The 13,899-nt window shown below is 26.6% G+C and overlaps 1 protein-coding gene across 2 annotated transcripts in view; it reads left to right on the forward strand.

The window, feature by feature from the left end:
- Window positions 1–13,899, forward strand: part of LOC142320247 (uncharacterized) — an 86,534-nt gene that overhangs the window by 369 nt on the left and 72,266 nt on the right. For both annotated transcript variants that reach the window (XM_075357947.1, XM_075357948.1), the window contains exons 2-3: window positions 9,662–9,791; window positions 12,157–12,258. In XM_075357947.1, coding sequence (XP_075214062.1) covers window positions 9,662–9,791; window positions 12,157–12,258 — 232 coding nt within the window. The remainder of the gene's footprint in view (window positions 1–9,661; window positions 9,792–12,156; window positions 12,259–13,899) is intronic.

Consider the following 13,899-nt stretch of genomic DNA (forward strand, 5'->3'; position numbering starts at 1 on the left):
GGAAGCATAATTAGGCAAAGGCCTAATTATGTTTCGGTTTAATGTTTAAGTAAATTTACAGTTTGTTTTTTCGATAGCAGTTAATCACGTCGTTCATATTTTTTGAGGTTAAAGAGTTTCTAGTCTTGCTTTATCAATTTGGATCAGTGCCATATTCCTTCATTGGAAATTTTTTTGTGGTTGTTTACAATCGTGAAATTCAAATAAACCTTTCCTTTAAAATCTTTGAAGTTTTATTGCTTGTAATAACGTTGTGAAATAAGTTACCATTTGTGTCAGTTTGTCCATGATGGTGATTTTTTCATAATTAGATTTATATATATGTAAATCTATATTATGATGTGTATTTCCATAGGGTAGATGTATGTTATCAAAATTATTAAACTTACCTGATATTTAATACTACTTATAAAAATATTTCTATCTTATAATTAAATTAATATATCCCCTATTTGGTTTCACCATGAAATCTTTATTTGGATTGATAGTTTCTAATTCAATAATCTACTTGTCACCCATGTGCATGACATTTTTTTTCATAATATTAAAATTCTGTTAAATATCCGCACTATTTTTTTTTTTTTTTTTTTTTGTATGGATAAATGTATCTTTCAATTTTGTGTGGCCTGCAGACTAAATAATATTTCTAACTTAATATTGCTGTTAATATAAATATTTCCATTTGTATCTGCAATTTTTTTTTGTTAATAATTTATGATGAAATTGAAAACTAATTTTCAAACTTTTAAAGTTATGATTATTGTCCAGTTTGGTTTCACAGATTAATGATTATCTCAATTTTCAAAGAATTCAGAATTGTCAAGTCATTAATTAATAGGAATAGTGTTCATACTAATATTTAAAAAAGTGTTGCTCGCAATTATCAGGGAATTGTTAATGCTCTTGGCAGATGTACTTTACATAGCTTTGCATTTACTGTTCTTCTAATGACTTTAAAAAGTTTTGTAAAACTGTTTATTGAAAGTTATGCATACAGGGTATATGATTAATGTAAGTTAATAAGACCATTGGTAAGGTATACAGAGTCATAGCTTGGAGTTAATAATTTTATTTTAATTTTCAAATAATCCTCAGTAAATTCTATCCCTATTTTGTTACATGCTTTATTTAACCAACCAATTTTTTAGGTTAGCTTCAAAAACATATTATTTATAAGTAGATGTCTTTAATAAACAAAAACAAGTTTTATCAGTTAGAATTTTTTAATTTTAGTTATTAAAATGACTATACTCTTTAGATATTATATTATCAATTATTTTAATTATTTTTTTCTATAGCAGTATAGTAGAGATGAATGAACTCAATTCTATGAATTTAAAAATTCACAACTTAGTACTTAAAACAGACCGTAAAATGATATCTAATGCGGCTTTTGCAGTTTTAAGATTTAATACTACTTTAAATAACTTTGGTAGTACCTGTTAACATATTACAATTATTTAATCCATTGCCCCTTACTTTCTGTATGCTGTTGCAAAATTTTCAAGTATTTTATAGATACTGATAAAAAAATATAGTCACCACTTGTTGATTTACTTTTATTATTTTGTCATGTTTTGCCAATTTTTGGAAATAGATGTCACTTTTCATTGATATTCTGAAATGTTACATTGCCAGATAGACAGTTTCATTAGAAATTTTAAATTAATAAAATACGTTTTCTATTTTTGTTTTATCTTGTTTATTGTAATAATCTTAAGATCAAAACGTTGAATTTAAATAAAAGTTTTTTTAGAAATAATCCTTAGACTTATTAAGGTACATTAATGTATGTATTTGTTTAATAATTGTTAATGTTTTTATATCTATCATTATGTGATCACTTATTAAATTATCCCGGTTGTTGTAGTTGAAAAAGTATCTTCAGTGAAGGAAAGCTTCAAATGATGCTGATCTATTGTATTAAATAATTTGATGGCATTTTAAGGAAGTAAAAATTGAAAGAGATTTTATTGATGATAAAGATTTTAAATACCATTTTTATAAATATAAGTTCTTATTTATGGATGTAGATGTAATAGCATGGTGCCTCTCATATTATTTCCCCATTATGTTAAAGAGGTGATTTTTAGTATAAGTTGAAGAATGTTTTTTAGAATGAATTTTCTTGTAAACAGTGATAGCTATAAATGAATAAAAATTAATCTTCCTATTAATGTATAATGGCATCTATACATTTTTTTAATGCTCAAAGTGTTGGAAAACTTTAGTGTTAAGATTTTAATTTAACCTAATGTTGAATGTGGTATGATTCTTTATGGTGTGCTGCTCATGGGTCAAGAGTTAAAATTAACTATAAAGAGTAATAATTTTACCACCATATGTTTGTAAATTTAGAGTGATTATTGTACATTTTATATTTTTGTATTTTAACATAATTTTAGCAAAAGTATGATTTTTTTCCAAATTTATTCCATATTATAAACACCACAATGCAAAATTTGTCAAATAATAATTTTTTATATTAAATTATATTTTAGTAATATAAGAATGTCCATGACTTTATGATAGTGTTAAATGTATTTTAATATAACTTCATTGTTAGTGTTTATTAACTGAGTCTAATGTTTGCTACATTGTAATTTGCATAATTCTAAGTTAGTGGTCACAATTTTCTTTTAATATACATGCTCTTTTTGATGTGTCTTATGATGGAATCATGTTGTTTTATTTTGCAACTCTTCAATCAAGGTTTTTTTTGTGAGATTACTCAGTGACTCATAAATAAATAAGATTATTTGTAAAATATCATGTTTCAAAATCTAATGTGTTAATCTTTAAAAAAATTATTTTCAGAGTTTATGTATAAAAAATACATTATAATTAGTAAACAAACAGAAAGTGTAATCACCTCCCACAATCCTACACATGATTTTGTTATCTGTGTCTCCAATCAAAATTTATTATTTTTCTGTATAGGAACGTTACAGTATTAAAGTAAGGCTTTTTTTTGGAGTAGGGTGACACTTCATTATTAGACTTACCTGTGTGGATAGGTGCTTTAGTAATAATAATTTTAACCAGATTGCAATTGAAGTAACCTCTGTGGTAGATTGGGGGCTGCTATGCCTTTCATCCAGAAAGTACTGATTTCAAATCCTGGTCAAGCTAAGTATTTTTCATGTTATAAAATTAAAAAAAAAAATGAAAGTAATTGGTCATTAGCCTGTTATTGGCGGTATAATTAAAGAAATTGCAAACTTAATACATATATAACTTTTACCATGGTAACTATATCTCTTCATCCCTTTGACCAGTTAGAAGCAAAATTTCATAAAAATCAAGCAAGTCAGTCTGAATATATCTAGCAGAACAATTACTAATAAAAAAAACAAAAAAAAAAAAATAAGCATATTATCCTCTATCCCTGAATCAAATTGCCCAAAAACTTAACCAAAGTGACATACTGATGCAATGGAATCATCTAATTAGTACAAGAAGACTGATTCCAGAAACAACAAAAAATAAAAAAACCTATGTTCTCCCATTTTGTGAAGGTTTGAATAAGCCTAACACCATGAGGAAGTATCATAGCTATCTAAGGGACATTAAAATATTTGAAAAATTTGCTTACCCTTAAAATACAACTTTGAGATATAGATCCATTTTCCCTGATTCCTTGACCAAAATTAAAATTCATCAATCCCCCATAAATGGACGTCATAGTCCAAATTGGTGCATTCAGTTTGGAGATATTAATAAAAAACAGGCTAACGTACATCCTTCTGGAATTTTGCAATGCTAAAATTTTGTTTTTTGGTTAGAAGGGTTGTAAAACATCAAGATCTGAAAAAAATACCTTTGTTAATTTGACGAGATAGCATATGTTGTATTAAATAAATAGTATACTGTGTAGATACATACTATAATTACATAGCCAGGAGACTAAAAATATATTTACCATATACTAAACCATAGGTCAATACAATTTTTTTTTTTTCCTTTAATAGTTGACTATTAAAAAAAATAGTCACTTTGATATTGGAGAAACAGGTAGATGGGAAAAATTGTACAGGCAGGCAATGTTTGGAATATGTAAAACAAATTGTTAGGGATGTATGATGAAGGTGGTATACTGAAATAAAAGAACTGGCGCTAGATAGGGAAGCTCTAGTGCTTAAACGACTGAAGACAAAAAAAAAATAGTGAAGAATCATTTAGATTCTAATTCTCAGAATACTCATTAGTTGAATAAAATTTCTTACTTACAAGTACAGTGATATTTTAATTTACTTTTTTAAACCATGTACAGAGTGGTTCTTTAAGTAATGTGAAAGTCTGTTATAAAATTAAATTCCCTCCCTCATTATAGGTTTTTATTTTTTTATTGTGGTAGGATAAATTCACAGATAATTCCTGAATTCTATTGATCAGTTATTGTGTTTAACATTTTGTGTTGGCCCCTGCCATGATTTACATCCACCAACACTAGTACGTAACACATTTTGTTACAAGTATGGTGTAATGTTTTATGTATCAAAATGTGACCTACAGAAAAATATGAATAGTTTCTCTCAGGTTTTTATGAAAAGTATGTACATTATTTTGCAGTAAAATACTCCATTAAATAATTTATTTGGATTTTATTGGCTGTTGCCTATTATAAATTACTGTGTTTTGCAATTTATTGTTTTCATCTAATTAAGTCTTTTTTTATATCTATTCGCCATTAAATGTTCACTCGATCATTTTGTTTCCTTTGTGATCTCTCACTGATCTTAACATATGAAATCAATTCGTTTATGAAATGGCTTACATTTAAAATGTAAGGATTGATTCTTGGAAGTACCGGATATCAAAATTAAAATTACCTTTGGTAATTATCGTATTTTTCATATTCCATGAATTTGTTTTTAACGTACCATGATCCAAACCACCAAAATGCTCAAATAAATAAAGTTTATCCCAAGTTCTCTACATTGCAGACATTGTCCTCCAAGATTAAGAGTATAGTCTTGTTATTTTTCCCAGAATAGTTTCTTAATGAACTTATGTTTCTGTTGATGTAAAGTTTTTCAAACATAACTAAAAAACAGATATTTATCAATCAGAATAAGTAATCATTGAATCTACTGATATAGTTAAAACAAATACATTAGCTTCATGGAACAGATTGCTTAATTAGTTCTAAACACCAACTGACAAATATAAGGTATTTTGAAATTATTATAAGTTGTCTTTTACGTGACCTAACAAATATATTGTTAACTGATGGTAGTAGAAATATATTTAGATTAATTATTTATCTCATTCTGCTCATTTATTTTGTTTTTGTACAGCTAAAATAAGCATGCTGTTAGATTTTAAAAAAATGGTTTCGTCTCATTCAGTTTATGTTGTCTTCTATTTATTTCCATTTAGATTTTTGCTTGTAATCATAAAATAATGCTTAATGATTTAATAAGCAATTGAGAATTGACGTAGTAGAGTTGTGCCAAATACATGAAAACTGAAGCAGGTAAAAAAGGCAAGACTACCAAATAGTAGTGATAGAAATAAAGGATTATTTTAAACCTGTATTAGACAAACATTTGCTTTCTGCAGATATTATCATTAGAAGTGCATGTCAGACAACCTGTTTCAGTTTAGTTGTAGTAATCATATTTAATCATAGATCTATTTCATTTTGGTCTATTAGAAAATTAATTTATATAAAATCTAGGTATTGTTTGTTGAAGTTCATACAAAAATTTAAATCTAACCTTTTTCTGATTTTGTAGCACCATCCAAGAACTATCAAACCAGTTTTAACCAAACTTAACAGGATGGATGACTTTTAATGTAGACTGAAACCAAAGTTCTGTTTTTGTAAAAATATATCTTGACAATAAAGAGATATTAGCATTTAGCCTTGGGATTCTCTTCATATTCAGGGAGAAAAAAGCTTGTAAAATTTGCATTATACACTGATAATTTTATAGTTTATATTTTTCTTAAATTTTAATGCAGGCTCCACTTATTATAGAGATATTATTCTCCATTCTAGTTTATATTTTTTTTTTTTTATGAACTACTCTAAGGATGCATGCTAACAAAACATTGTAAGAGACAAAAATTGAAATATTTATAAATCTTTTTGTCATTTCAAATGAGGAGCTGTTACCCTATATGCTTATTATTTTTTTATAAGTGACACTCAGGTTTTTTTCAATGCTTTTCAACTGGCGAAGATTGAATAGTTTTGAACAACTTCTTAGGAATTAAAGAATTAATTTCAAACTGGTGTTCAACCCACTCTTTGTAAAATAATTTTCTCACTGATGATCTTTTGAGAAAATTTCAACAATTCAAAGATAAAAGTTACAGCAAATATATCAAACAATTCCTACAAATCTTTTTTTTAATTTCCTGCATGGCTCTACTCTGTTGAAACAAGATTTTGATTTATTTAACTGTGAGTGAACTGATGTTTTTTTCTGTCTGTTAAGTAATTATTGAAACTGATTAATTTTACTAGCTTTTTGTTTATTTGAAAAAAAATTATCCATATTTTGTAAATAGTATGTATGTTATGGATTTTAACACATTAACCCTACAATGCATTATGTAAATTCGCTTCAAGGTTAGAATTTTTTTAATTTTTTTATTTATCATATTAAAAGCATTCTTATTTTGTTTAACCACTACCACTTGCAATAAATAATCCCCTTTCCTCGTATAAAACTGTGATTTTAAATTCCAACAATGATAAATAAATAAGAAAAATAATATTAATAAATGAGACATGTAGCTATATACTAAAATTACATTTTTTTTCATTTTGAATGAAATTCATCATTATAATCCAGTAAATAAATTTGTATTAAAACATTAATGAAAATCATTTTTAAGCACTTAAAATATAATGCTCCCATAATCGTTAATTTCTGAAATTTAAAAATCATAGCAATAATTGTATTTATGCAAATCAGCACTGTAAGATTTTACATTTTAGAATGAAAAAAAATTGATATTATTTCATAAAAGGTAGAATTTAGTAGATATATCTAAAGTTTAACTTAGAATTTTATACATACTATTGGTTGTGAAGCCGTTTAAATGCTCAGTTACATGCACTGATTGAGACTTAATTAATTTTTATTATAGCTGTATAGATGAATATGCAATTAACCATATATGATAATGCTTATGTGTTTATTTCAGGATCTCCTTTAATGTATTGCATTAATTAATTTTTGTTAGTGTTTATAATGTGTCAGTGTTAATGGTGTTTTAACTAGTAAAATTTAAAAAGATGGCAATAATTACCGAACTTTCCTGAAAACATTGTTCTAGAATGATTTTTTAAGCCATAATATATTTTAGCAGTTTCCTTGTATCATAGAATGCTGTTAAATATGTCACAGAAATACATTTCTTGGCAGTTTAAAATGATTTTTTTTAATAGAAAAATTTTAAGTATATCCTTACCTCTCCCACCGTACTCATTTGATAAAAACTTTTGAAAATTGTTCTCATTCTGATTAATACTTTAAGCTAAAAATAATTTTAACAAATATTAGTAGATTGGAACTGTAGTGGTTAGAATGAATATAATACTCTGATGTTTTATACAGAGAAGAATAATATTACAGGTTGAAACAATTAAAAGTTACAAATATGTATGAAAATTGAATTTTTGGGTTGAGGAGTGTGCTCTTATGATTTTTTTTCATTGTAATATTTCGTTTCCCACGTAATATTATATTATTGTATTGTATGAAACAAAAGAAAGCTTCTATGAATAAAATTTTCATGTAGTTCAACCTCTCTAAATATTAGTACTACCGCAGAATATCCCCATCCCCTGACATTTTTTCTCCAGAAATGAATTAGATCATTCTAACAAAAAAAAGTCACATGTCATAATGATTAAGATTAAATTATTTCTCTTAAATAAAGCAAAAATGATGCTAACATACATATTTAGGCTGTATATTTAACATGCATGCTACACTTAGTATTTGATATTTTTTTTTTTTTTTTTTTTGCGTTCCAGAGAATTAAAAATAAGGGGAGGTCATATTTTATTGTCAAATCAGATAATCCACCTATGGATGAGGATGTAATAGTTGGAATTTAATAAAACTCATCAGGGGGTTAATTTTTAATTCTTTTGTTTAAATTGTTGTTCTTGTTCAGTATTAAAATGTTGGACTTGTACTATAAAATAAATACCATAACTATCGTGAGAGACCATCTTTTGAACACATATGCTTAATTGATTGTGGTCCGGTGGTTTAGAAAAACTGTGTTTGTATATAGTTTGAAACAATCATTTTGTAAGTTCTTAAGAACCAGTTTTCTGGACATATACTCAAAATATTGAGATAGATTAAAAACTAAAAATTAGATGTTTAGACACTTGCAATACATTGTTTTTATTTCTCTGATAAATTGTCAGTTAATTATTTTTTTCTAGTGATTAGCTTGGAAAAAATTATTGAAAGCAGATAATAGATATTGTTTTTTTGTTTAAATACAGTTTTAAATTTAAAATTGTTTTTAAAAATTAATAAAACGCTAAATCAATTGTAACAGTTTATAATTTTTTGGCCATCATAAATTTTTAATAAAATTTTATTAAGTTGCAAAGGAAAAACGTCAGTCTTCTGGTTTAGATTTTAGTACTCAGCATGACACCTCATTTTGTATTTACTTTTGTAGCTCCACCCAATAGAGAAAAAAATCTCATAGGAATAGTCATTACTACCCTGAATCCTGTTAAGGAAGTAACCTCTATACTGGCTTCTAGAAAGTACCAGCATTGCACTACAGAGGAGCCAGACCATCAATCATAGTGTATGGTTTGAATATTTGCTTCTAGTTCAGCTGATCTCAAATTTGATTCCAGTGAGTGTCGTAGCATTTTTCATCGATCATCTCATTCAATTGAAATTCCTTTCTAAGGTACATGTTTGAATCACAACAATAAAAAATTTGTAAAAAAAGTGCCATTGTGTTAATTCAAAAGTGTCAAAGGGGTGTTGAATACCCTCCAGTCAAAAACGAATTGTCTTTGTGAACAACTCTCTGAACAGATTATCACTTTTCAGAGTGTTTTACTAACTTGATCAGACTTCATTTTTAGCCACCACTTAAAAAAAGAGTTATATAGATACAAAGTATCTGTATTCTTAATAAAAACCTTTATATTTAGGAATTCCAAAACTATAAACCTGACTTTCTGCAATACAAAATGCAGACTTTTATTTCACCAAAAATTAAGATTACAATGATTAAGTTAAATTTAGAGCTGACATAAAGCATGTTGATATTCTTTGTAGCATATCTTTTCACCTTGGTAAAAGTAATGGATCACCACCCTAATTTGGTTAAAGCAAACCTAAATAGAAGTGCGTTTCTTCCTGTAAAAACTAAATTGTCTTAAATAATTGACCAATATAGTGTAGTGATAGCTTTTCAACCTTTTTTGGATTCAAATCTCAGTAAGGCATATTTTCCATTTTACAATTTTGGCATAAAATTTCCATCCCATATTCCTCTGTACAAGCTTCAAGCTTATGTTGTGAATTAGCCATAAAAAAATTAGGAGTTAATTTACCCTCATTCTTTCTTGAATCAGACCTGTTATTTACATTACATAAGTGTTGTCATATCTCTTTTGATTTTTATCAATATAATATAAAACTTGTTTTAGGCTGCACTACTTAAAAATGTTCCTACTCATCAAGGAAGGTTTCTCACCTCAGTGCAGCAGTCAACTCAAACTCTTACTACAACTACTCCAACACTTTCAGCAGCACAGACTCAAAGTGTATCAAAACAAGGTAAATATAATAATTTTTGAGTGCCTGATTACCATTTTTTTATCATTTATTTTGAAATTGGATTTTATGTTAAAACTCTTTTGAGTGTATGAAATTGTGCACTTATTTTACTAAGACTTAGTTCTAAGTGTGAAGTCTAATTTTCTTTTTATACAGACAGTTATTTTGTAGCTAAAATCATGTACATTTTTCTTAACTCATGTATTTGTTTGAAAAAACAACTGATAAATTTGTACAGAAATATATGTGTAGATCATTACAAATCATTACACTTTTCAAAGTTTGTGATCTTTTAAAAAGTGGGTATGATTAATAGCGAAGAGTTTAAAAGTAAGAATTAACAAGATGTTTTCAGTCCAGTTTTGGTAAATAAAGGATAATGCACTTGGATATTAGCTGATGTGACACAATCTCAAAATAGATTTAATAGTGATTTTTTTAAATTATCTTTTTGAATTTTGCTCTTGATTACGTCATATCGCCTAAACAAGAGTTGTTAGTAAGATCTGTATTTTGCATAAAAAATTTAACAATTTAAGAAAGTCATTATTACAATGTACTTTTAATTGTATAAAGAATTTATTATATATACCTATTGAATTATTGATTTAGTTTTATGTTTACGTTTGACAGGAAACCAAGACTACAATATTTCTCCAAAATTAAATATCTTATATATTCTGTTGCTGAAGCATTTATTTTATTTTATGGTGTTCAGGGTTAAATCTTTTGGCTGTTCGTAAAATAAATATGTACTAGCTGTAACTTTTGTGATTGTGGAATTTGCTTATTATATAGTCTGTTAGTTTTGTGAGGTATTGTTAGCATATTCTGTTACATTTTTTTGTTGCTGAATTATTGACTGTTTAGTCACAAAATCACTATAAAATGCACTTTTCATTTTAGAACATTAAAAGTTTGTTTGACCAATTCCCCTTGATCCAAAAAAGGGATTCCTTCTCATTCAATGGAATTAAAATCTTTTATAAAATGTACACTTCAGATAATTTTTATAAAAATTTGAATGCTAAGTGACTTGTAGGATATATACATTCTTCTGAATGAGTTACATAAAATAGTTGATAATGTGATCTAAATGGACCAACAGGATATTAAAGATAATAAAAGATTTTTGAAAGTATAGAAGTGAAGTGGAATGATAATGAACTCACAAAAATATAAACAAGAAGCATATGTTTAGTTAGTTGATTAGTTAAGATTTTATTAGTTTGTTTTTATTGAAAGGTTATAATGAAGATAAGTATATTGTAAACAAGCTGAATATTTCTGAAGGCGATAAATAAATCATTTAAATAATATTGTACATGAATTCTATGATACATGACATCTATAAATTTGTTTTTTCCTGATTTATTTATCCTTATTGTTGCAGTGATATTAACTATGTCAACAGTTTAGCTTAAGTAAACACAAACTGAAGAATTTTTCTTACTTCCATTTGCTTGTGTTTCATCAAATCCTGGCTTCACTATTTTGGGATCGTGTTTTTATTGCCACATGCTATTTGGTCAGTTAGTTTCATTGTTCATCAATAATGTGAACAATAAATCAATAATCAAGAAATCAATAATGTTGTTGAAATGGGAAATAAAAAGGATCATTCTCAAATCATGCAGATACTGTTGAAATTGTATTGGCTTACTGTGAGCCATATAATCAGTGATGTGAATTATCTGTATACTCAACTGTGGAAATGAGCATATGTTTGGGTTTCTGTTTGTATATTTCAGCTTTTTGTGATAAAATCAGTAGACAAGATGTAGTGAACAATTGTTACTCAAGCCATACAAGCTCAATAACTGCAAGACAAAATTCAGTTGTAAATATTGTACGATTGCAAGTGATGAAAATAATGTTGTGCATGAAGGAGGCTAATCTCAGCCTGAAATTAGAACCCATAACCTTACAATGAAAGTCAGGTTGCAATGCTTTTAAAACATTGCCAAATATTTTACATTGTTTCTGGGACCATATGGATCATTAACAATTAATATGATACCATGTTCCATTTAGTATGTGGATGCTGAACACATACAAAAAAAAATTGAATAAATTGTTTATGTTTTTCATAGAGTGATATATATATTGAACTGTCATTAAATGTCCTGTTTTTTTTTCTGGAGGAATACTCTGGAAACAGCTTGTCTTATTTTAAATAAATGTGTATTTGCTCAGTAAAACTTTACTAAATAAAATTCCCCTCTTGTGGATTTGATGTAAAAAAATTTTGTAACTCGATATCTAATGGATTAATTTTATTTCCAATCTTTTATTATTATCATGTTTTTGTGTTGTGTATGTATATAATAATTAAAATTACGTATAAATAATTTTTATTTTTTAGTGACAATCAATTCATCTCAAGGAATTGTCACCTCTAATGCTGTGATCAGTAGATTAACATCACTTCCTGTGCACACTTCATCCACTTACCATGTTCCGAGAGGTAGAATAATTTTTTATTTCTTTACTAGATACATATTCTATGGTAAGAGATATTGAAAAAAAATTTTTATTTAGTGAAATTAAATGAACATCTGTCCTATGAATTTTATTAATACATATTACACTTTATAAGTTGTTATATTTTTATATATATTTGTAATTTTCTAATAATATTTTAATCCATTTTAATTGGTCTTACATTTTAAAAATGTAAGGTTAAAATCAGCATTGCATGCCAAGTTTCACTTAACATTTCAGGTACCAATGTTATTAACTGTCTCCAGATGTTTTTTACCTCCCTTTACATTTATTTACAAGTTATTTTACAGCATAATTTGTTAATTTACAAAAATACTATCAATGGTTTGGTGGATAGTACTCTAGTAAATATTTCTTGAAATTACTAGAATAGAATTTTTTTTTATTAAAAAATGAATTTCTTGTATATTTTAGTTTAATCATTTAAGTAGAAGGTGGTCTTCTACTCTCTTAAAATTCTTTAGAGTTTTGAGTCAACCTGAATGGATCTGCAATACATTTATTGTGAGATTGTTCTCAGTAGTTTTCCAAAATAACTTAGAATGTCCCTTACCCATTACTTCATTAATTTGTAATCAGTAAAAGTAAATAGCATGAATAACTTGACATGGTGGTTTGTTTATTATCTGTATTTAGTGGTGACAATAAAGTGAAAGAAAGGCGTTGCAATCATGTATTCAGGTAATTTTACTTGTAATTACTCAAAAACAATTATTCTGGTGTCTTAACTAAATGTTAAAAAGGATTATGTAAAGTTGTTGACTTTCCAGCAGTATTGATGTTTATAATAGTTTAATTCACCATTGAATAGCCTTCAGTCTTCAGAGGAACAGTGTAGAAAGGTTTAAATAATTCCTTCATACCATTTAAGATTTGCTTATCTGAAGGATAATATTTGTAATTTATATAACTGTTATTTATTACCATGTTTGAAGCATAATAGTAATAAAGCTTAAAAGTTTTTCTGTATATTTGTTTTGAAATATAATCCTCAATTTATTTCCAATATCAGATTTTTATTTTGTTTTAAATAGTAGAGAGAACGTATTATTATATATAACATTTTATTATTACATCGAGTAATTTTAATCATTTAAAAATTTTTTTGTTGTATATTTTAATTGTTATTTAAGAAACCAGAAACAATAGAATGGGTTTAGCATAACATTATATTCTGTCAATAGAATGTGTATTAGTGTTTTCTTTTTTGATTTGTTATTTGTTAGATACTTTTATTTTGTAAGATGGACTTCCTTTTTAATAATTTTACTGTAGTGCAATTATTATTTCTCTCCTTACTTTATTCACATTTAATTTGTGCAGCTAGTCTTATTAATAATTTTTTAATATTAAGGCCCTTTTAAGACTATTATTGTTATATATTAGCAGTTATGTTGTAATATTATGCCATTCATTCTTCCAAGTATTACTATATCCAAAGTTTTGTAGTATTTAGTGAGTAGTATTATTAACACGTAGTATTATTTTACACATAGCAAACCTTTGACTTTTGGCTAAGACTATTAATTTTATTCAGCGGTTAAAAGGGAAAATCTATAACCTTACTCGGTTATTGTAGTTAATAATAATACATCCACTGTAA

The sequence above is a fragment of the Lycorma delicatula genome, chromosome 2, assembly GCF_047948215.1.
Source record: "Lycorma delicatula isolate Av1 chromosome 2, ASM4794821v1, whole genome shotgun sequence".
Taxonomy (NCBI): domain Eukaryota; kingdom Metazoa; phylum Arthropoda; class Insecta; order Hemiptera; family Fulgoridae; genus Lycorma; species Lycorma delicatula.